The sequence below is a fragment of the Carcharodon carcharias genome, chromosome 8, assembly GCF_017639515.1.
Source record: "Carcharodon carcharias isolate sCarCar2 chromosome 8, sCarCar2.pri, whole genome shotgun sequence".
NCBI classification, from domain to species: Eukaryota; Metazoa; Chordata; class Chondrichthyes; order Lamniformes; family Lamnidae; genus Carcharodon; species Carcharodon carcharias.
This window is the reverse complement of record NC_054474.1, coordinates 155,865,134-155,888,104: the sequence shown is the minus strand read 5'-3', so window position 1 is coordinate 155,888,104 and position 22,971 is coordinate 155,865,134. Positions and strand designations below refer to the sequence as shown.

At 40.5% G+C, this 22,971-nt stretch overlaps 1 protein-coding gene across 4 annotated transcripts in view; it reads left to right on the top strand.

The window, feature by feature from the left end:
* golga2 (golgin A2) overlaps window positions 1-22,971 on the top strand; it is a 70,531-nt gene that overhangs the window by 44,809 nt on the left and 2,751 nt on the right. For all 4 annotated transcript variants that reach the window (XM_041193821.1, XM_041193819.1, XM_041193820.1 and 1 more), the window contains 9 exons: window positions 1,842-1,955; window positions 4,345-4,566; window positions 5,140-5,239; window positions 5,710-5,804; window positions 8,889-9,015; window positions 13,143-13,225; window positions 16,315-16,417; window positions 17,771-17,877; window positions 19,164-19,323. In XM_041193821.1, coding sequence (XP_041049755.1) covers window positions 1,842-1,955; window positions 4,345-4,566; window positions 5,140-5,239; window positions 5,710-5,804; window positions 8,889-9,015; window positions 13,143-13,225; window positions 16,315-16,417; window positions 17,771-17,877; window positions 19,164-19,323 — 1,111 coding nt within the window. The remainder of the gene's footprint in view (window positions 1-1,841; window positions 1,956-4,344; window positions 4,567-5,139; window positions 5,240-5,709; window positions 5,805-8,888; window positions 9,016-13,142; window positions 13,226-16,314; window positions 16,418-17,770; window positions 17,878-19,163; window positions 19,324-22,971) is intronic.

Sequence of the window (22,971 nt, the reverse complement as noted above, 5' to 3'; positions counted from 1 at the left end):
AAATAAGACTTAGGACAAAGCAGAAGAATTTTTTAAATGAGAGCTTTAAGGCTGAAAAATGCATTGCCCGAGTTAAAGATGTCAACATTTTAAATAGGTTTGATAGATGGGTTGAGAGAAAGGAAAATAAATGGATATGGAAACATGACAGACACGTGAGATTAAAATGGCTACTTGTGGAGGATAAACAATGTCCTATTTGTGCCATTTCTTCACCAATATTACAATACTCCTCCCTTCTTATTTATTCTGTCCTTTAAAAATATTGTAACCCAAGATGTTTGTTTCTCACACCTGCCCAGATTTCAGCTAAGTTTCTGGTAATGTAATGAAATCTAAGTTGTCCTGTGACATAATTAATCCTAATTCTCCCAGTTTATTTTGTACATTTTATTTGTACTTTGCAATGTAAATGCACAGCTTATTCACAAAGTTTGCATGTGAACTCTTCCCCTGGATATTAATTTCAGTGCAGTGTTCACAGAAATCTTGAGAACAATCTGTTCATTGTCATGCTTAGAATTGTCATTTGACCATTGTCAAGATCGCCATTGTCATTCACTCCTTTAAAAAATGCGCACTTAACCCTCACTCTCTCGCGCTCGCTCTCTCTTTGATATGTTTCTTGATTCTGTCAACTATGCTGTCCCCACCCCCACTATTCCTTGCTGCGAGAGGCACCAGGACCCCATTGATCAAATTCTATATTGTTAACTATTTCATCCCCCTCTAATTTTTTTCCCCAGCAGCTTGCTCCATGCCAGTCCTGTCACCTGGTTCTATATCTGATGTGACATGGACACCGCAACGCTTTCAGTAGCTTATCCTCCTCTGCTTGCATGGTCACCTCTGGTATACCTCAGGAATCCCTGCTTGGTTCCCTCTTTACCATCTACATGCAATCCCTTTATGCCAGTTTAAAACCTGGGATCTGAGTCCATGTACTCATAACGGTGTGGTACCTTGTTAAGACTCCTCCATTGATCCAAAGGTTGTTGCGACACACTCTAATCATCTATCTGACATCAGGACCTGGATGAGTCAAAACTTTCTCCAGAGCTTTGTTGGCAAAACTAAAAGCTGGCCTGTTTGGCTCCTGCTGGGACTTGTGTGCTTCTGCCTTTGACTCATCAGTCTCTCTGCTCGCCCGAAAGGGTGCTAGAAACTGTAGAACTAGTTAAACCAGAGCTCTGTTCCACATTTATTCTGTTATCAAGACCACATTCTTCCATCTCCACAACATTATAGGGCTCTGCTCCTACCTCTCCTCCGATCTTCTTGTTGCCTGATCCTCCATACCTTCACCTTGAGACTGGATTTTGCTGATATTCTCCAAGCTGACTTCCAGCCTCAATAGTTGCAAATTTTAAGCAATTCAAAGTGTTTCCTCCTCAGCCCCCACCAGCACTAAACCCTAAGATAAAAGCAAAATGCTGCAAATGCTGGAAATCTGAAACACAAACAGAAGATGCTGGAAAGACTCAGCAGGTCTAACAGCATCCGTGGAGAAAAAAGACAAGAATTGAGTCTGAAGAAGAGCCATAAAGACTCAAAACGTTAACTTTTTTTTTCTCTCCACAGTTTTTCCAGCATTTTCTGTTTTTGTTGCACTAAACCCTACTTTTTCATTACTCTCGCCTCCAAGCTTCACTCCATATGTTTAAATCAAAATCCTAATTCTTACACCCTTTTTGGAAACAATTATTTGGCCATGTTAAATCATGCAATTGAGTTGAACAAGATGCCCTATTACATGGGGGATATTAAGAATTATTTTGAGGAATAATAAGAGTTTTGCTGTTTTTTAAATATATGTATGATCTCTATTAACTGTTTCACAGACCAATGAGAACATGGAGCTCAGCAGTGCATTGCAATCAGAACAGTATGTAAAGAAAGAGTTGGCTAAGAAGGTGGGAAATATGCACGAGAATGTGGCAGATTTGAAAGAAAAGGTATTGATTCCTCCCACAGTGCAAAAATGTCAAGTGCTTTATACTTTCCTTACATTGTGTAGATCCTAACCCAGTTGCAGTTTCGCTCGAAGTATCATCATACTAGACTCCTGCCATATGCAGGGAGCTTACATTAATATACTTTGCTCATATGCAAGTTTTATTCATGAGTATTATATATCTTTTCAGATGTTCTCAGTTTTATTTTGCATCTTGGAATGTATAGTTTGCCTTGGATTACACAGAACCGGAGCATGTTCTTTGTGACAAGCTGAACATTCCTGCAGTAGTGGGCCAATGTGCTGTGCACTAGGCAGCAGAACAAATAATTTCTCTTCAGCTGGAGCAGTGAGTTTTCGATTTCGACAGCTTGCAAGATCTGTACGGAACGATGGGAAAGATATTTGAGGAGATTTTCATTGTAGGCACACAGTAGGACATCAAATCAGGATGATCATGTCTATCTTGAACTGTCGATGCAAATTGATATAAAAAATGTCAATTTTTTTAACATTTTGTGAAAAAAGAAATAAATGTTCTAGCAGGTTGTGTCATTACGTGGTAGGGTACGGGGAAGCTATCTTGTCTTCACCTGATGGAAATGCACACAATGGCGTACAGAATGTATAATAAAAAGTAGCAGGCGTCAGGAAGTGGAAGAAATGTTTAAAACATAAACTGTATTGCAATTGTCCTGAAGAATGGTATTTCTTTCCCTGCTGTTATACTCCTCTCCTGATGGCCAGTCAGTTAAGGAAGAAACCAGAGCTAATCTTTACATGGTATAGATTTATTCAGAGTGAATCATTACAGGTACATAGCTCCTAGTTTGACTCACCCGCTGTGTCAGCAAGTGTCTCTTTATATGTGCTCAAGTAATGCCCTTCACTCTTTAAAAAGTGGTAGGAATTTCCCAGTGACTGGCTCAAAGGATGACACAGGATTTCACGTTTTAAGACTTTTACTGTAACAAGTAGACTAAAATCAGCATAAACTAGGAACACAGGAGTAGGCCATTCAGCCCGTTGAGCCTGCTGTGCCATTCAATACGATAATGGCTGATCACCCACTTCAATGCCTTTTTCCCCATGCTATCCCCATATCCCGTTATCCTTGATATTTAGAAACCTGTCAAGCTTCAACATCTTCTAGGGTAGAGAATTCCAAAGATTCACAACCATCTGAGTGAAATAATTGGTCCTCTTGGTCCTAAGTGACTTCCCCCTTATTTTAAAATCGTGTCCCCTGATTGACTCCCCAACCGGGGGAAACATCTTGCCTGCACCTACCCTGTCTATCTCATTAAGTATTTTGTAGGTTTCCAGGGAACAAGTCTGGTGAACCTTCGTTGCACTCCCCCGGCAATAATATCATTCCTAAGGTAAGGGGACCAAAACTGAACAATAAGCAACTAATGTGCCAAACCATAGAAAAGGTATTCCCTAGTAACTTCTTAGCGTAACCAAAAACCCACGTCTCATTTATACATTACACGCACTCTCTGTAGACATGAAATCTTGGGTTTAAAGTCCAAAGTTTGGGGCAGTTCTAACACGATCTTTCTGTCCCACCGGGCTGGCGGGGTGGTGGGTGTGAATCTTCCAGAGTCCTTTCAAACAAAGCCCCCTTCAATCAACCCTTTGAACTTAATCAGATAGACTTCTCGTTGCAAGGTCCCCTGGTCACTTTGTGGTCTTTAATTCTTCACAATCCTTGTTTCTTTGAATAGGGATTTGGTCCTCACCAGCCCTCCGCTTTACTTTGGAGTTCTGTCTCCATAATATGCCAGTCACATGGGGTTTGTCTCCAGGAGGGTTCAGTATAAAGTCGCATGGGCTTGTCTCTGAGATCCTGTTGGAGGTCACTCACTCCCAACTACTCCATTTTACCTTGAATTAAAGAAGACCGTTTAAAACATAACCATCTTGTAACATCCAGCAGTCATAATACTATGTATACTTGACTTCAGTTGGTAACTTTGACCACCTGCCACTCCCCTTTTTATGCTTCTCCATCCGGGATGACGTAAGCTGCTGTCTTCTATATTGCCATGTCTCCTCAGTGAATAGTTAGAAATGCTCATACTCCAAATGAGGCAAGCCAATAATCCTTGTTGCCCACTGTCTGATTAAACATGAAGGGTATACTTTTGCTACATATGGTGTACAGGGTGAATCTCTTCCTGTCCCTGCCCTGTGATATTTGGCCTAACAGTCTCATCTAAAAACTGATCCAAGTCGCCTAAAAGAGTTTGAAGTACATAGACTGGTTGTCCCCTCGACAATCATGAAGCCAGCAAAGACAATGCTAAAGTAAGCCACCTTCCCTGCTTTTGCGGTTGTAGTTATTTCAGCTGATATTCCAATGCCTCTTGTGTTTTCTTTTGTAGCTTGAAGTGAAGTCACAGGAAGCTCAGACCATGCAAGGAGAGAGGAATGAGTTATGTGCTCACCTACAACAGTACATAGCAGCTTACCAGCAACTGGTGGCTGAGCGAGAGGAGTTTCAGAAACACATACAGCAGGCACATTTTGTGGACAGGCTGCAGCACGAGGAGGTACAAGAGAGAGTCCAAAGTGAGTTGCAACCGAATGATCATATGGTGACAAAGGTGAGATTAAAAATTCAATGGTAGATGGAGAACTGGTTATCTTGTAATTTTAAGCAAATGTTAATGTAGATGTGTAATTTCCTGAATGTTTGCTGCCAGCAGGAGCCTCATTTGCTGAGAGTACATACTGGGACGTCATGAGCACGATCCCCGTGATTTTCCATCTATGGCTCCTGTAATGCCAATTCTGCTGCATTCAACACTTAGTGGCATTTTATCACAAAATTGAGAATGAATTGTGACAAAATGGGTGACCATTTAAGGTATACAAAGTTTAAAAGTAAGAAAGAGTGAACTAGAATTAACAATATGCCAAAGCAGCAACGAGTGGCCAATCAGCCACTCCCTGCCTTTCAAGCTCCATTTTAGGATTTGATGCCACCAATTTAAACTAGACATTGCTGAATTTAATAAATAACATGTAATGTTTGAAGAATTGAATAGATTGCACATCTCTGCCAGTTTAGACTTCTGAAGTTGTAATAGATAGTAAGGGGCAGGAGGTCATGACTCTGTGTGTGCATGTGAGTGTGTCCACAGTTACTTTTAATAATAAAATGTGTCCATCCACAGGAGCAACTGGAACGGTTGAATGATGAAAATAAAGGACTGAAGTCAATGATCAGCAATCTGTCAGCAGACTTGAGCAAGATCAGTTCACAGCTTGGGGAAGGTGTGAGAACCTGAGCTTTCATTTCTAGCCACTTTTAAATGTTGCCTCATACACTTTGAATCCAGATTATTTTGAAATTCTCAGTTGTATATTCACCAAGGCTCAGGGACTCCAACCAAGTCGTAACCCAAGCCAAGTTTGATTCCACTGAGTAGTGAGACTTATAGTGTGAACTTGTTTTTGTGTCAAAATCTCAAACTCTCAAGATTGTCACTGATTAAATGCTCCAGGTTAACACATCAAGATAAGGGAAAAGAAATTCCGGCATTAACGGCTATTCCATTATATCTTTTAAAATTTAAATTATTTTGAACAAGGTGTGAGAGTTATCACTCTTAAGACTCTTAAGAATAATATTTTCATTAAAAGGGATGATTATCATATATGGGTTTGTTATTCAGCTAATTTGTTATTCCTAGGTTCAGCAGGTTCCTGTTAAAGTTGATTAATATTTAACTTTGTGCCACCAGATGATGGGTTGCAAGGTCATCTCATTGCCAAGCATGGAAATCAGAAGACCAATCATGTTACAATACCAGCAGAACTGGAAACTAAAGAGGAAATGGTAAGAATGCCTTTAGGGCAATTCAGGAACATCTTCAGGATGCTGAACCTGAGTATCAGCAGGCAGAACCTTGGATTTGATGTAGGTTCCATCTCCCTTGCTGTTGTCATTAGACCAGCCACACTACTTGGGAAAAACATTTGAGCAATGGACAAGGACTTCCTGACCAGGAAGGGAGAACAGGTGGAGTGAGCTCCCTAGGAGGCAGATTTTGCTTAAGTCTCCTGGTGTCCAGCTCAAAACATGCATGATCAAACTAAGATTAGAAGGGCTGAATATTATCACAGAGGGTACAAAAGGTTCCACTGAATAAGTTGGGGAGCAATCCAACCTAATCCCTCAGTCTTTAACATATGAGCATACGAATTAAGAGCAGGAGTAAGCCACTTGGTCCATCGAGCCTGCTTCGCTATTCGGTAAGATCATGACTAATCTGATTGTGGCCTTTAATTTCCTGCCTACTCCTTATACCCTTTGACTTCCTTGTCAGTTAAGAATCTATCTAACTCAACCTTAAAAATATTCAATGACCCTGCCTCCACTACTCTCTAGGAAAGAAAATTCTACAGATTAATGACCTTTGGAGAAAAATTTTCTCTTCATCTCCATGTTAAATGTGAGACCCCTCCTTAGTTTTAAACCATGTTGCCCAGTTCTAGCATCTCCCATAAGGGGAAACATCCTCTTAGCATCCTGTCAAGTCCCCCAGAGTCTTTTATATTTCAATTGGTTCACTTCTCATTATTCTAAACTACAACAGATACAGGCCTAACCCGTCCTACCTTTCTGCATAAGCCCTTTATCCCAGAAATCAGCTGCGTGAACCTTCCCTGAACTGCTAATGCTATGTCCTTTTCTTAAATAAGGAGACCAAAACTGACACAGTACTCTAGATTTGCTCCCACCAATACCCTGTACAACTGTAGCAAAACTTCCCTACTTTAATATGCCATTCCGTTTGCAATAAATGACAACATTCCATTTGTCTTCATAATTATTTGCTGTACCTGCTTACTAACTTCTTATTCATATACTAGGGCACCCGAATCCCTCTTTACCACAGAGTTCTGCAGTCTCTGTCAATTTAAATGGCATACTGCTTTTCTTTTCTTCATACAAAAGTGGACAAGTTCATATTTTCCCACATTATACTCTGCCAATTTTCGCACACTCCTTACGTCTTTTTACAGATCTTTGTGTTATCTGCAAATTTAGCAACCATACATTCGGTCTCTTCATCCAAGTCATTGATATAGATTGTAAGTGGTTGAGGCCCCATTACGGATCCCTGTGGCACTCCACTCATTACAGCTTGCCAACCTGAAAATGACCCATTTATATTTACTCTGTTACCTGTTGCCTGACCAATCCTCTATCCATGCTAATGTGCTTCTGGCTACACCATGAGTTCTTATTTTGTGTAGTAACCTTTGATGTGGCACCTTGCCAAATGCCTTCTGGAAACCTAAGAATAGCACATCCACAGGTTCCCCTTTATCCATGTCGCTTGTGACTTCCTCCAAGAACTCTAATAAATTAGTCAAATGTGATTAGTATTTCACAAAACCTTGTTGATTTGTTGTCTGATTGCATTGAGGTTTTCTAAGTGCCCTGCTGTAACCTCCTTAATAATATATCCTAGCATTTTCCCTATGACTTTCCCCTAGGCTAACTGGCCTGTAGTTTCCAGTTTTCTTTCTCCAGAGTTACTGTCTCGAGTTACATTCACTTTTCCAATCTGCTTTGACCTTTGCAGAATCTAATGAATTTTTGAAAGTTGAAGCCAATGCATCTACTATCTTAGCATCCACTTCTTTTAAGACCTTTGGATGAAGTCCATCATGGGGACAAGTCAGCCTTTAGCTCAAATAATTTTCTCAGTAACCCTTTCCCTTCTGAATGGAATTGTTTTAAGTTGCTCTCTCCCTTTCACCTCTTGATTTACAAATATTTCTGGGATGTTATTTGAGTCTTCTAAAGTGAAGACAGATGCAAAATATTTGTTCAATTCAGACACCATTTCATTATTTTCCATTATTAATTCCCCAGACACACTCTAGAAGACTTTGCTTACTCTTTTCCTTTTTAAATACCTGTCTTACTATCTGTTTTAATATTTCTAGATAGCTTTCTCTCATACTCTTAATTTCCCCCTCATTTTTTTTCAGTCATTCATTGCTTTTATTTTTATGTTCTGCCCAATCTTCTGACCTGCCACTCGTCTTTACTGACGGAATTTACCAGACAAACGGAATACATGGAAGAGCACAACAGGTGGATCAGCACCTGAAAAGGTTTAGTGTGTAACTCTTCATCAGAATGGGTAAAACATTCCAAACCATTTTTTCAGTACCATGTGAGTTCTTAAACTCTAAGCTATGAGGGTTAATGCCTCACTAAATTACCTGATGAAAACTTGTTATCCATCTTTAAACTATTTTTTACTGATATGCTTAAACTAATTTGGATGAGTATTGTTTTTAGATTTTGTCCAAAATACCAAAGAAGATGGCTATAATTATAAATAGATTTAAGATTTAATGTGTTTCTAGTTTTTAAAAAAAAGGGGTTGAGGGATATAGTGAGAAGAAGGTTGGTAAATGAGGTTAAACTATGAGAAAGGGAACACACTTTTTAGATGTAGTAGCCCGTTCCTGTTACATTCCAGCTACTCAAAAGAGGAGTTTTGGGGTGAGGAAGGATAACTTGAGATTGGGGAGTGGCTGCAATCTCTGCTGACAAGATACCTCCTGCTGATGTTGTAACCTGTGAAGGTGAAGTGAAGCACCACCCTGATCAGTGAATATATTCTCCTTTATCCCTCCCTAGTCAAGTTTGGGCTGCAGTGCTCCCAGGTTGTAAACACCTGGATTAAGGTGATGTGTTCAACAGTGATTGCAAAACACAGTCTGCACCCTTTTATTATTTTGGCACGTAATTAATCTTTTTATCAGGTGAGTTCCATATCCTTTCAGTTTTGTATAGAACTGAAACAAAATTGTCTGATCCATAGCGACCAGGTGGCTATCACTGGTGATGTAGTACCTTTTCTTTGTCTGAAATTCTCTTCCATCCATTGTTCAGGCTGATTTGCAGAATTCAACACTAAACCAAGATCTGCTAACTCCGCAAAACTTGGAGCAGGAACAGAAACAGCAGGTGCTACTACCACAAATGTCAGCTCTAACAGACGAGCAAGAACAGTTGAGAGGTATTCTCTTGAGTATTTTCACCTAAGTTGTTTTATTTTCATTCTCAGTAATCTGAAACTGCATTGGACTGACATTTTTGGAGATGTCAGTACTCCAGAGTTACCTTTTTATACAGCAAATTCCAACAAAGGAGATGATCTGATAATTACACAAAGGAGAAATGGGTGCAGAATGGAAAAGAAAATCAATTGAAGTTATTCTCTGGAATGTCTCAAATAAGTGAAATTTGAGTAATGTACTGAAATTATATATTAATATACTCAAAAGGTAAACTCAGATGGTGGCAACACTGTATAACATAATATATTGGGTTTATAATCGGGCCATCCACACCCAGTGCAACAGCAGCATTGTGTAGAGAAGGTGAGACTTCCATGGATTCTGCATTAAAAATATGATCGGTGCGGCTGTTGTAGACTACTCAGTTCAAACCTGCATAATCTCTCAAGTTCCTTTTTGAATGCTGGTTTACTTGCTCCTCCCTTGAATATAATTACTGAGATACGACTGGAATCATCGTGATTTATGTTTTGCAACTATCGCATTAGTAATGGCATAACTCAACCTGCAGTGGTTTGAAAAGAATTTGCAGTTACCATCACCCATGTGATTGTGACAGATTTTGTGCTAGGTTTCCCTTATATCTTGTAGAATATTTCTGTACCTGGACTCTTGTGCACGGCCAATTTTTTAAGTTCGTGGCCCCTTAAATTTCTTTGCCAGGTTGCTGCTCAATCCTGCACACCTGTGGCTTAGTGGAAACATTGCACACAAGCATTAGTGCTATTGCTAAATGTGTTCAGTTATTCTGCTACTGCAAAAGCAACTTACTTTTATATTGCACCTTTTAATGTAAGTGAAAGGTCCCAATACACTTCACAGGAACATTATGAAACAAAATATGATACTGACCCACTTGAGATATTCAGATGAAATTCAGTGCAGAAGTGCGAAGTGACTCATTTTGGTAGGAAGAATACAGAGAGCCAATATAGAATGTAGGTACAATTCTAAAAGGGGTGCAAGAGCAGAGGGACCTGGGTGTATATGTGCATAAGTTGTTGAAGGTGGCAGAATAAGTTGAGAGAGCATTTAATAAAAGTGAGCCGTATCCAGGCTTTATTAATAGGGCCACAGCATACAAGAGCAAGGAGGTTATTTTAAACTTGTATAAAACATTGGTTCGGCCTCAACTGGTATATTACATCCAGTTCTGGGCACCACACATTAGTAAAGATGTGAAGACATCAAAGAGAGTATGAAAGACTCACGAGAGTGGTTCCAGTGATGAGGAACTTCAATCTATCTACTTAACTGGAGAAGCTGGATTGTTTTCCTCAGAGGAGAGAAGGTTGAGTGGAGATTTGATAGAGGGATTCAAAATCATGAGGGGTCTGGACAGAATAGACAGGGGGAAACTGTTCCCATGGTTGGAAGGATCAAGAATGAGGGGGCACAAATTTTAAGGCAATTAGAAAAAGAAGCAATGGAGACATGAGAAATGCAGCAAGTGGTTAAGGTCTGGAATGCGCTGCCTGTGTGTGTAGTGGGGGCAGGATCAATTGAGGCATTCTAGCAGGAATTGGATTATATAATCTGAAAAGAATGAATGTGCAGGGTTACGGAGAGAAGGTGGGGTAATGACACTAGGTGAACTGCCCGTTCAGAGCTGACGCAGATGTGACTGGCTGAATGGCCTCTTGTGCTGTAACAATTCTGTAAATCTGTTTATGTTAGGTGACCAAAAACTTGGTCAAAGAGGTAGGTTTTAAGAAACTTCTAAAAGGAGGAAAGCCAGGTGGGACAGATGTAGGGCCTAGACGACTGAAGACACGGCCACCAACAGTGGAGCAATTATAATCTAGAGTCCAGAATTAGAGGAGTAACTCTTCATAAGTTCCACAGGGGAGAATGGAGGGTGGGGAAGCATGATTCTATGAGGGGCTCCAGTGACAATGCAGTTTAAAACCATTCAATCCCACCAGTCCCCCTAATGCTGGTTTACCTGTCCCTGACTTGAATTCAGCAACTTCCAAGTAACTCCTGAGATGTGCTGTGTAAAGGTTTGTAGTTTGTGTTTTAAACCTTTTTCATCAACAATAGAAGCAGCACAACTACCACAACAGCCTGAGCAGAGCACATGAGTCATTTTGACGGCTGCTTAAAGCACACTTTGTATCAGTGGTGCTGCTGGTTACCAGAGGGTGCAGTTTTAAAAGACTTTAGCTACAGAAATTCAGAATTTGGCCTTTAGGGTTGATCAGGTTGAGCTCAACAGAGTATTGTTTAAAAAAAGAGTCTCTCCCACTTAAGCTCATGTTACAGTTTAAAAAAAAAACGCATTATCCTTACAAATGTAGCTGGAGGTTCACCCTCTTGATATCCCGAATAAAGTTAGTAACTCGGCAGTATCTATTCAACTACGGTTAGCACTCATTTTTGTTTGAAATAGCTTTTACATAGATTTTACAGAAATGAAATAGAACTTGATTTTGTGCTGGGATTATCAACTACACAATCTGACACGAAGGCCTGGAATAGTTTATACTTTTTTGTTTAAACCTATGATACATGACTGTACATGACATATATGTTTTATTTATTCTTTCATGGGATGTGGGCGTTGCTGGCAAGGCCAGTATTTATTGTCCATCCCTAATTGCCTTTAAATGGATTGGCTTCTTAGGCTATTTCAGAGGGCAGGTAAGACTCGGTCACAGTGCTGAGAGCCTGGAGTCACATGTTGGCGAGACCAGGTAAGGATGGCAGGTTTCCCTCCCTAAAGGACATTAGTGAACCAGATGGGTTTTTACAACAATCAATGCTAGTTTCATGGTTACCATTGCTGAGACTAGCTTTCAATTCCAGATTTATTAACTGAATTAAAATTCCACCTGCTGCCCTGGTTATATGCATTTATGTAGCCCCTCTTATAATCTTGGGATGTCCCAAAGGGTTTACACCCAATGAAGTACCTTTAAGTACAACATAGGAAGCACAGCAGCCAATTTGTGCACAGCAGGCTGTCACCATCAAGAATTTGTTAATCGTTTTTTGTCATTTTGGGATAAATATTAGCCAGGACACATGAGCTAACTTTCATGCTGGTCTTCAAAATAATGGCCATGGGTTCTTTAATTTGCACTCGAGATTGCAGGTGAGGCCTCAGGTTAATGTCACATCAGAAAGACGTTGCCTCTGACAGTGCAGTACTCCCTCAGTACTGGCTTGGAGCGTCAGTCTTGATTTTTGCGCTCAAGTCCTGGAGTGGTTCTTGAACCCATGTGACCTAGTGAGCCCTCCCCCGCCATGCAAATGTTTTTGGATCAGCACTGTCTTTCTCAGATCTGACTGCTAAAAGGAAGTGTAGTGTACAACATGGGTCCAATTCTTACCTCCACAAGGTAACCTTATTTTTTTTTTAAATCACACTGATGACATGCAACATCAAAGGAAGGCAAGTTAACTCTTGCTGTAAAGGGGATGATGGCATGCAAGAATGTATAGTGCAATAAATTACACATCCGTCAATAACTATTAAATATATTACAAATATAAATGACAAAATTGTAAAATCTGATGGAAAATGAGAATTTTCATCATCAGTTATCATCATCTGGAATGCCCTATCAAGAAGGGTGGTAGAAATGGATTAAATAGTGATTTTTCAAAAAGGAATTGGATAAGTACTTGTGAAAGAAAATTTGCAGGCTGGTGAGGAAGGAGTATTGGAGGGGGACTGATTGGAGAGCTCTTTCAAAGAGCCAGCACAGATACAATGGGCGGAATGACCTCTGTGTGCCGCAAGATTCTACAGAACGTTCAATTCCCTGTTCTTCGACTTCACCATCAGCATTTAAAGTACCCAACTGTCCTGCTCTGCATTCTTTCCCCTCTTGAACACATTTATTGGCCAATTGAATTGTGGGTTTGTTTTTTTTTGTAGTTACCTACCATTGGAGCCTCATCTCTGCGAAATGTTTCCTGCAGCAAATCTCTGTAAATAAATGTTTTTATTGAAGAAATATTTATTTTCAAATAACTGGCCAGTTGTATTAGCTTTTGGCGTAAGCATGTGAGTGATATTTCTTTTGTAAGATTTTTCTTGACGTTTTTGTCCTCTCAGGAGCTACGGAAGTAGTAAATGATGCAGAAACAGTACCAACAAATCTGTATGATGCCTTGAAAACGACTATGAACACGCTGCAGGTTAGTGAATGTAGATTTTATTTCCCCTTTGGTCCAAACCAACAAAGTATTTACTCTGAAGTATTTAGTGATTTGTATTTGTGCTCCTTTTTTAAAAAAATTCTTTCATGGGATGTGGGTGTTGCTGACCAGGCCAGCATTTGTTGCCCATCCCTAATTGCCCCTGAACTGAGCAGCTTGCTTGGCCATTTCAGAGGGCAGTTGCCACATTGCTGAAAGTCTGGAGTCACAAGTGGGCCAGATGTGGTAAGGACAGCAGATTTCCGTTCCTAAAACACATTACAGAGTTTCTAAATGAAGGTAGTTCATACTGATGGAAGATCACCTCCTTGTCCGTCCCACCTTAGGTTGTTTGTCCATGTTTAGCTTTGGGAATTGTCTAAAACATACCTTCTATGATCCTATTATAATTGTAGCATGAGGATTGAATTTACACATGCTTGAAAGGAATCCAAGGTGGGAAATCAGCACTATAGTATTGTAATCAATGTCTTTCATAAATGCATCCTTTGAATGTAGCTCCCACCTATGTGCAGGACTAATGAATGTATCCTTCAGTTATAACGTACTTGAAGAATAGATAAGATCTCCCTGGCATCCTGGCCGTTATTTATCTCTCAGCATCACAAAAACAGATAATGTGGCCATGATTGCATTGTTGTTGTGGGACCTGGCTGTACACAAATTAGCTGCTGCATTTCCTACATTACAACAATGAATACAGCTAATCAAATACTTCAGATGTGTAATAAGCACTGGGACATCCTGAGGTGGTCAAAGGCACTATATGAATGCAAGTTAAGAAAGCTAGTGTGAAATAGACCTTTAAGCATATGGGGGTACTCTGCTGACTCTCCATTCGTGTTCTGTATCCCTAGAATTAGGCAATTGCATTCCACCCAGATGGTGGTATGCCTCATGAACCAGACACAATTTATTATTGAGGGTGGCAAATGCTTGTTGGGAACTGGCAAGCCTTTGATCTCAACAGTGAAACATGATCAGCAACAGATGAGCTCAGACACTGACACTGAGTTGCACTTCATGGGCCTATATCGATTGGAGTTCGGAAGAGCGAGAGATGATCTTATTAAAGCATATAAAATCCTAAGGGGACTCAACAGAGTGGATGCTGAGAGGATGTTTTCCTTTATGGGGGAGTCTCGAATTAGGGGACATAGTTTAAAAATAAGTGGTTGCCCATTTAAGGCTGAGTTGAAGAGAATTTTTTTTTTCCTGAGATGTTAGTCTGTTTAATCCTCTGCCCCAGAGAGCAGTGGAAGCGGAGTCGTCAAATATTTTTAAGGCTGAGTTAGATTCTTGAATGAGAAGCGAGTAAAAGGTTAAATATAGAGGGTAGACGAGAAAGTAGAATTGAGGCCGTAATCAGATCAGCCATGATCTTATCAAATGGTGGAGTAGGCTCAAGGGACTGAATAGCTCCTAACTGATATGTTCGTACAAGTAGGTGTGTATTTGGGTAATGGTGTCTTTTTACCTCTGGGTATACTATTTGTTAGAGACAAAGAATCCAGATTGAATTTCAGGTGGTTCCTGAATTGTGAGCAGCTTTTTGTCCTGTGTGTTTTTATGCTTGCTTCCTAATGTGAATATGATTCCAAGGTGTTGTTTTAGTGCTGCACAACCAGAGTGGCCAGCTGTGACATTATTTGCTAGGGTACCCGAGGATGCCTTTGGTGTCAAATACCAGTATCGAATTGATACAAACAACTTCAGAGCCTTTAACATAATGAAACATCTCAAGGTGCTTCACATGAGCATTATAAAACAAAGTATGACACCGAGCCACATAAGGGGATATTAGGTCAGATGATCAAAAGCTTGGTCAAATAGAGAAGTTTTAAGATGTGTCTTGAAGGAGGAAAGTGAGGCGGAGAGGTGTAGGGAGGGAATTCCAGAGCTTGGGGCTCAGGCAACTGAAGTCACTACCTCCAGTGGTGGAACAATTATGGTTGGGAATGCACAAGAGGCCAGAATTAGGAGTGCAGATATGAGGGTTGTGAGGTTTGAGGAGATTGCAAAGAAAGAGAGGGGCAAGGCCCTGGAGGGATATGAAAACAGGGATGAGAATTTTAATATCAAGATGTTAACTGGGAACCCGTGCAGGTCATTGAGCACAGGGGCGACTGGGGATGGGAGTTGCTGCAAGATAAAACGTGGGCAGCAGAATTTTGCAGGACCTCAAGGTTTGTTGATGGTAGAAGGTGGGAGACCAGCAAGCGTGCATTGGAATAGTCAAATCTAGAAGTAAAGGTGGTATGGGTAAGGGTTTCAGCAGCCAATGAGCTGAGACAGGGCAAAGTTGAGTGATGTTACAGAGATGGAAAATAGATATAAGGTTTGAAGCTCTTCTCAGAATTGAATGTGACACCAAGATTGCAAACAGACTGGCTTAGTTTCAAACTGTTGCCAGGGAGAGGGATGAAGCGAACATAGTGCAAATATTGGCACTCTAAAACAGTAGTAGCAGCAACTTGTATTTAAATAGTGCTTTTACTGTAGCAAAATGTCCCAAGGTGCTTCACAGGTGCGTTATCTGACAAAGTTTACACACAGCCATGTAGAGGTATTAGAATAACTTGGTCAAAATGTAGATTTAAAAGAGCAACTTGCATAGAGTCTACAGCACAGAAATGGGCCATTCTGCCAACTGGTCTAGCCTGGCATTCATAGTCCACATGAGACCTAAAGCAGGAAGGGAGAGCTAGATAGTCAAAGATGTTTACAGAGGGAATTTCAAAACTTAGATCAGAGCTGAAGGCCCAGCTGCCAGCGGTCAAGCAAAGGAAATCGGCCATGTGCAAGCGGCCGGAATTGGAAGAGCACAGGGACCTCGAGGTTAAAAGTCTGGGTTTACAGAGATGGGATGGGACAAGGCCATGGAGGGATTTGAATACAAGGATGAGGATTTTAATATTGAGGTATGGCTGGTCTGTCAGCATCGGTAGAAATAAATAACAGGTAATGTTTTGATGTAACCCTATATCTAAACACTTTGTACCTGTATCAAACAGTCTTTCAGTCACTTGTTAGATTGCAATATTCATGCTACTTCATTTTATTAATAGACTCAATTAGCAAACCTGTTGGAGGAAAAGGTTGATCTGAAAAAGAAATTGGGGCAACTGGAGCACTACTGTACACAGTTATCTGGGGAAACGGATACAATAGGTATGTGATCTTATTAGAGAGAAATCTCGGCCTTGTTCTACAACACCACGTTACATATTCTGGCAGCCATCCCATACTGTTGAGGGATACTGCTGTTAAAATTATAGTTGTTTTGTCATACTCACACGGCCACCGCCACCCCCCACCCCCCCCGCCCCCAATTTCTCTTTCTCTGTCCACTTCATCTCCTCCTTTCTGGAAGAACTTTAGCAGTAATTGATTACATTTTTCATGACTAATGACATAGCCAAGCCTGATCCTTTAAAAAGAATTACTCTGTGGTAATTAGAAATGGAAATTCTAGACTGACTTTTCTTTCCCCCTCCACCTCTCTCATTCACACTACTAAACCTGGCAAGATTGACTAACTCAGCTATTGAGGGAAGCTCTGATGAGTTTCTAAATTGCATTATGGTGAAGTCCACAACACGTTTATCTCTCAGTTTTGCATGTAAATGCTTTATTTTTTTTTAAATGGAACATTTGAGGATCACTAAGCGCCTTTTGCATTTGCCATGATACAATAAACTAGCTTATTTCTTGCAAAAGAGCAGCTTGCTGGTTTTCATTGCCCTTGTGATTGTTCAGCCCCTTACTGATTGAAGCCCCCGACACCATGAGCTTTTATTTTCTGCAGTAACCTTTGATGTGGCACTTTATCAAAATGCCTTCTGGAAATCTAAGTGCAGTCCATCCACCGGTTCCCCTTTATCCACAGCATATGTGAGCCCTTCAAAGAACTCAAATTGGTTAAACATGATTTCCCTTTTACAAAACCATGTTGACTCTGCCTGATTGCCTTGAATTTTTCCAAGTGCCCTGCTATAACATCTTAAATAATAGCTTCTAACATTTTCCCTATGACAGGCTCACTGGCCCATAGTTTCCTGCTTTCTGTCTACTTCCCTTTTTGAATAAAGAAGTTACATTTGCTATTGTTCAATCTAATGGAACCTTTCCGGAATCCAGGGAATTTTGGAAAATTAAAACCAGTGTATCAGCTATTTCACTGGCCACTTCTTTCAACACCTTAGGGTGAAATCCATTCGGACCTGGGGACTTGTCAGCCCACAGATCCAATACCACTCAATACCACTTCCCTGGTGATTGTAATTTTCCCGAGTTCCCCCCCTCCCTTCCATTTCCTGATTTACAGCCATTTAGTCCTTCATTCCTGTGCCAGCTCTTTGAAAGAACAATCCATTCACTTGCTCTTTTCCCACAGTCTTGCAAATGAACAGCTTTTCCTTTCCCTTTTGCTGTTCTGTTCTGAAAATGACTGCAATTGTGGATAGAGTTGAGCTTTTCCTTCCTATGAAATAAGTGAGTCTGATGTTTATCTTTTGCCTTTAGGTGAATACATTGCACTTTACCAAAAACAGAGAGCTATACTCAAACAGAGGCACACGGTGAAAGAGGAGTACATCTGCAAGCTGGCTCAGGATAAGGAGAAGTTGAGGGTAAATGTGGTCCCTATAATCCTGAATGCCTGCTTTTTTTAAGATGTTTATTTCTGTCACACTTTTTCTGAGAATAATCCAAGCTTCTTAAAAATCTGTTATGCTATGGTGTGGGGGACGTGATTGCAAGGTGTTGCTGAGCCTAGTATTGTGAAGGTGCTGAATTAATATCAGTGGAGATGTGGTTGTTGCCCAAATTGCATCAGCAATTGTGGCATATTAATTTGGCTCACTGCCGGCTGTGTTCAGTAACTGAGATGGTGTCTATAAAATCCATACTTGACTCATGAGAAAGCTAATAGAATTCCTAATTGGTGTAGTGGACTTGTTAAAGGTCTCCTGATGGTCAGTAAAGAAAAGCCTACCTATGTTGACTGAGATGCCATCTGTTTGCCAGCTTGTTCAGTTAACTGCATGTTTAATATTCTTTAGCCCGTTCTAAGATTCAGTGGGTAAGGTGTGTGCAGAATTGTTCTGAGCTTATCTTTCCCTTCACTCGCTGCTGCTTGTTGCTGAGACTTGGGTGCTTGATGTTTGGAGAGCTACTGGTTTAAGATTGCACCAGTTATTTGTGCACCCCACAACCTGAGCCCTGGAGCATTTAATGGATTGTTGATTGTGTTTCAGGAACACCAAATGACTTTAAAACCAACTGGGCTGAGAGCAATCGTATAAGGAGAGGATTGATCTTGTAGCTCTCTTAAATAATGAGGCCCAAGCACAAATGACCAGGAGTGCATTGCAATTGGATTATGGTTCACCGTCCATTTGTATTTTACAATCCTGAGCTCCATTATGTAATATTTCAGTTAATTTTTCTGATGCATTCTGCCCACATTGTTCATTCAGAACAGTGGTTCATAGGAGGCCTAAGAAATTGACTGTTGAAACTTGGGTGTAGTACAGATAAATTAGAGTAAAGATTGAAGCTTGGATGCAATGGTCTGTTTTCTGTGTGTGACTTTTCAATTAGTTCATAGGTGCTAGTTAACATAACCGAATAACAGAAATTGGTTAAAGGGAGCTATAAAATAGAGCACTGAGTTTTAACTCCACAGAAAATCTAGAATGAGTTGGTGTTGTGACTGTTCAACTGAGAGTAATTACAGTCATAAGGGAACTAAGCACTTCAGGCCATGGCGAAACTATTAGAGCCGTTTTCGTTGGGACGTTGCGGCACTTATTCTCTATCTGAATCCACAGCAACTCTGCTTTCAAATGAAAACAGAAAAGAAATTCTAGTCATCTATAATGCTTTAAAATTGAGCTGTTAACTATCTTTTCAGAAAAAATTAGGAGAACTGCAGGAGCTTTCGTTGGAGTTGGCGGGTGAGAGAAAGAAGTGGTACGATAGATACGTTCATTTCCTCAAACAGTCTAAGATACCATTAACGCCTGAAATGCGACAGGATGTACTGGAAGAAGATCTGGTGCCCAACAACGAAGGTTTGTAATGTTTAACGGAGGTTCTCTGCAGTTGCATGCCTTTTTGTCCTTCCTTTTTGTTTTTCCTCCATTGCCCTCCATCTGTCTTGACCAAAGAGCGTGCCTCAGGCAGTACTGAATGAGGATTTGCTTCTGTTGTACCTTTGTCAGCTTGGCTTTTTTTTTTAGTAATAACATTGTGTCTGGGGTCTGAGAGTTCAAGCTACACACCAGCACTGAAGTGCATGATCTAGGCTGATACTCCAGTGCAGTACTGAGGAAGTGCTGTTTAGTTTGAGCTGACCCGTTGCCTGTTCCAGGTTGCAGAGTCTTCTCCTGGTCTACTGTTGGCCTCGACTAGTACCACCTTCTGACCACAGTGCCTGAACACTACTGACTCAGGCAAGCTGATGCACCTACCTGCACTCAAAGCTGCTGAAAGGGGTGGGGAGAAAGCATCAAAATGTTCATGTTGCATAATGCCTCTAAGATAAGAAAATGTCCTAAGTGCTTCAGAGCAGCATTAACAAACAAAATTTAACACCAAACCACCTAAAGTATTAGGACAGATGACAAAAGACTTGCTCAAAGAGGTAGGTTTTAAGGTGCCTCTTTAAGGGGCAGAGAGAGATGGAGAGGTTTAGATATGAATTCCAGAGCTGAAGGCACTACCACCAATGGTAAATCAATTAAAATAGGGGCTGTTCAGGAGGCCAGAATTGGAGGAATGCAGAGATTTTAAAGAGCTGTAGCGCTGGAGGATATTACAGAGATATGGAGGGGCAACGCATTTGAGAACATGGAGGGATTGGAACTGTACCAAAGATGTAGCAAGTTGTGTTGCAATATATCTTAAGGAAAAGGGAAAAGAACACACTCAACTTGTGATGGTTGGAACATTACTGAAGCCGTAAACATACATGGTTGTTTTAGCAAAAGCTGGAGGGTTCATTTTAAAATCTCAGAAAAGGAAATATTTTATGGTGAGTGTTCCCCACCATGTTTGGCACCACTGCTTTTATTTCCTGAACCAACCTGTGCAGTCATTAGTTTTGTTTGGGCGAGTGAGCATTTATGTTTCTAGCATAGTTCTGTGGGGGAGTGGTGGCACTGGACTAGCATGCCAGAAATGGTAATTCTCTGAGGACCTGGGTTCAAATCCCACCACAGCAAATGGTGAAATTTGAATTCAATAAAAATGTGGAATTAAAAGTCTGATGACCACAAGACCATTGCCAATTGCTGTAAAAACCCCTCTGCTTCACTAATGTCCTATAGGGAAGGAGACCTGCTGCCCTTACCTGGTCTGGCCTACATGTGACTCCAGACCCACTGCAATGTGGTTGACTCTTAAATGCTCTCTGAACAAGGGATGGGCAATAAATGCTGGTCTAGCATTTCCAGTAATAATTCTGTATTTTGAAGATGGGAGTTTCTCCTCATCCTTACACATTCCTGGCCTCTCACAAAATCCAGATTTCCAATCCTTGCCCTCTAAGCTGGAGCTAGATTGGAGGCAGAGGGAAGGTATATGGGAAATTTGGTCCTCAGTCATTTCCAACTCTACTCTTCCAGCCATTAGAGGTTATGTAAGAGCAGCCTGATGACTGAGCACATAGCATTGGAAACAAAACAGATGACCTAATAGCACAAATAGAAATAAGTAAGTACGATCTGATAGCTACAGGACGATGTAGATTGGGACCTGACTATTGAAAGGTATGTGACATTTAGGAAGGACATGAAGTTAGGAAAAGGTGGAGAGGTGGCTCTGTTAATTAGTGATGGCATTACCACATTAGAGATGACCCAAGTTCAGGAAACTAGGGTGTAGAAGCGGTTTGGGTTGAGATGAAGAATGATAAAGGCAAGAAGTCACTTGTGGGAGTGGTGTATAGACCCCCTAATTGTAACTACATAGGACAGAGTATAAAAGAAGAGATAATGGGAACATGACATAAAGGTACAGCAATAATCAGGGGGGATTTTAATCTACATTTAGACTGGAATAATCAGATGGGCAAAGGTAGCGTAGATGAGGAATTCATAGAATGTTTTTGGGATAGTTTCTTACAACAACACGTTCTGGAGCCAACCAGAGAGCAGACTATACTAGATCTGGTATTGAGCAACGAGATAGGATTAATTAGTAACCTCCTAGTGAAGGCACCCCTAGGTAACAGCGATCATAATATGAATTTTACATTAATTTTGAGGGAGAAATGAGTGTCCAAGACTAGTATTTTAAATGTAAATAAGGGCAATCATGAGGGCATGAAAGCAGAGCCAGCTAAAGTGAACTGGCAAATGAGGTTAAGGGATAGGTCAATAGAAGTTCAGTGGCAAACCTTTAAAGGGATATTTCAGAATACACAGAATATATATATTCCAATGAGAAAGAAAAATTCCAAGGGGAGGGCCCACCATCCATGGTTAACTAAGAAAGTTAAAGACACTATCAAACTTAAAAGAAACACATATAATTACGCAAAAACGAGTGACAGGTCCAAAGATTGGAAAGAATATAAAGAACAGCAAAGAATGACAAAAAAATAAAAAGGAGGGAAATATTAGAGTACGAGAGAAAGCTAGCTAGTAATATAAAGACAGATAGTAAGTGTTTCTATAGATATTTAAATAAGAAAAGAGTTAAAGTGGGCGTAGGTCTGGGGAATTGATAATGGAAAGTAGGGAGATGGGAGATGATTTAACAAGTAATTTGCTTCAGTCTTCACTATAGAGGACACAAGTAACATCCTGGAAATAGCTGTAAATCAGGAAATGGAAGGGAGGGGAGGAACTTGGGAAAATTACAATCACCAGGGAAGTGGTATTGAGCAAATTGTTGGAACTGCGGGCTGACAAATCCTGTCCAGATAGACTTTACCCTAAGGTCGTGAAAGAAGTGGCCAGTGAGATAGTTGATACACTGATTTTAACTTTCCAAATTTCTCTAGATTCCCGGAAGGTTCCATTTGATTGGAAAATAACAAATGTAATTCCTTTATTCAAAAAGGGAGGGAGACAGAAAGCAGGAAACTATAGGCCAGTTAGCCTACCATCTGTAATAGGAGAAGTATTAGAAGCTATTATTTAAGATGTTATAGCAGGGCACTTAGAAAAATTCAAGGCAATCAGGCAGAGTCAACATGGTTTTGTAAAAGGGAAATCAGGTTTAACCAATTTACTGGAGTTCTTTGAAGGAGTCACATGTGCTGTGAATAAAGGGGAACTGGTGGATTGTACTTAGATTTCCAGAAGGCATTTTAATAAAGTGCCACATCAAAGGTTACTGCAGAAAATAAAAGCTCGTGGTATAGGCGGTAACATATTGGCATGGATAGCTAACAGGCAGCAGAGAGGCATAAGTGGGTCTTTTTCTAGTTGGCAGATGTGACGAGTGGCGTGCCAGAGAGATCAGTACTGGAGCGTCAACTTTTTACAACTTATATAAATGACTTGGATGAAGGGACCGAAGGAATGGTTGCTAAGTTTGCTAACAATACAAAGATAGGTAGGAAAGTAAATTGTGAAGAGGACGTAAGGAGGCTACAAAGTGAGTGGGCAAAAGACCTGGCAAATGGAGTATAATGTGGGCAAATGTGAAATCGTTCATTTTGGCAGGAAGAATGAAAAAGAAGCTTACTATCTAAATGGTGAGAGATTGCA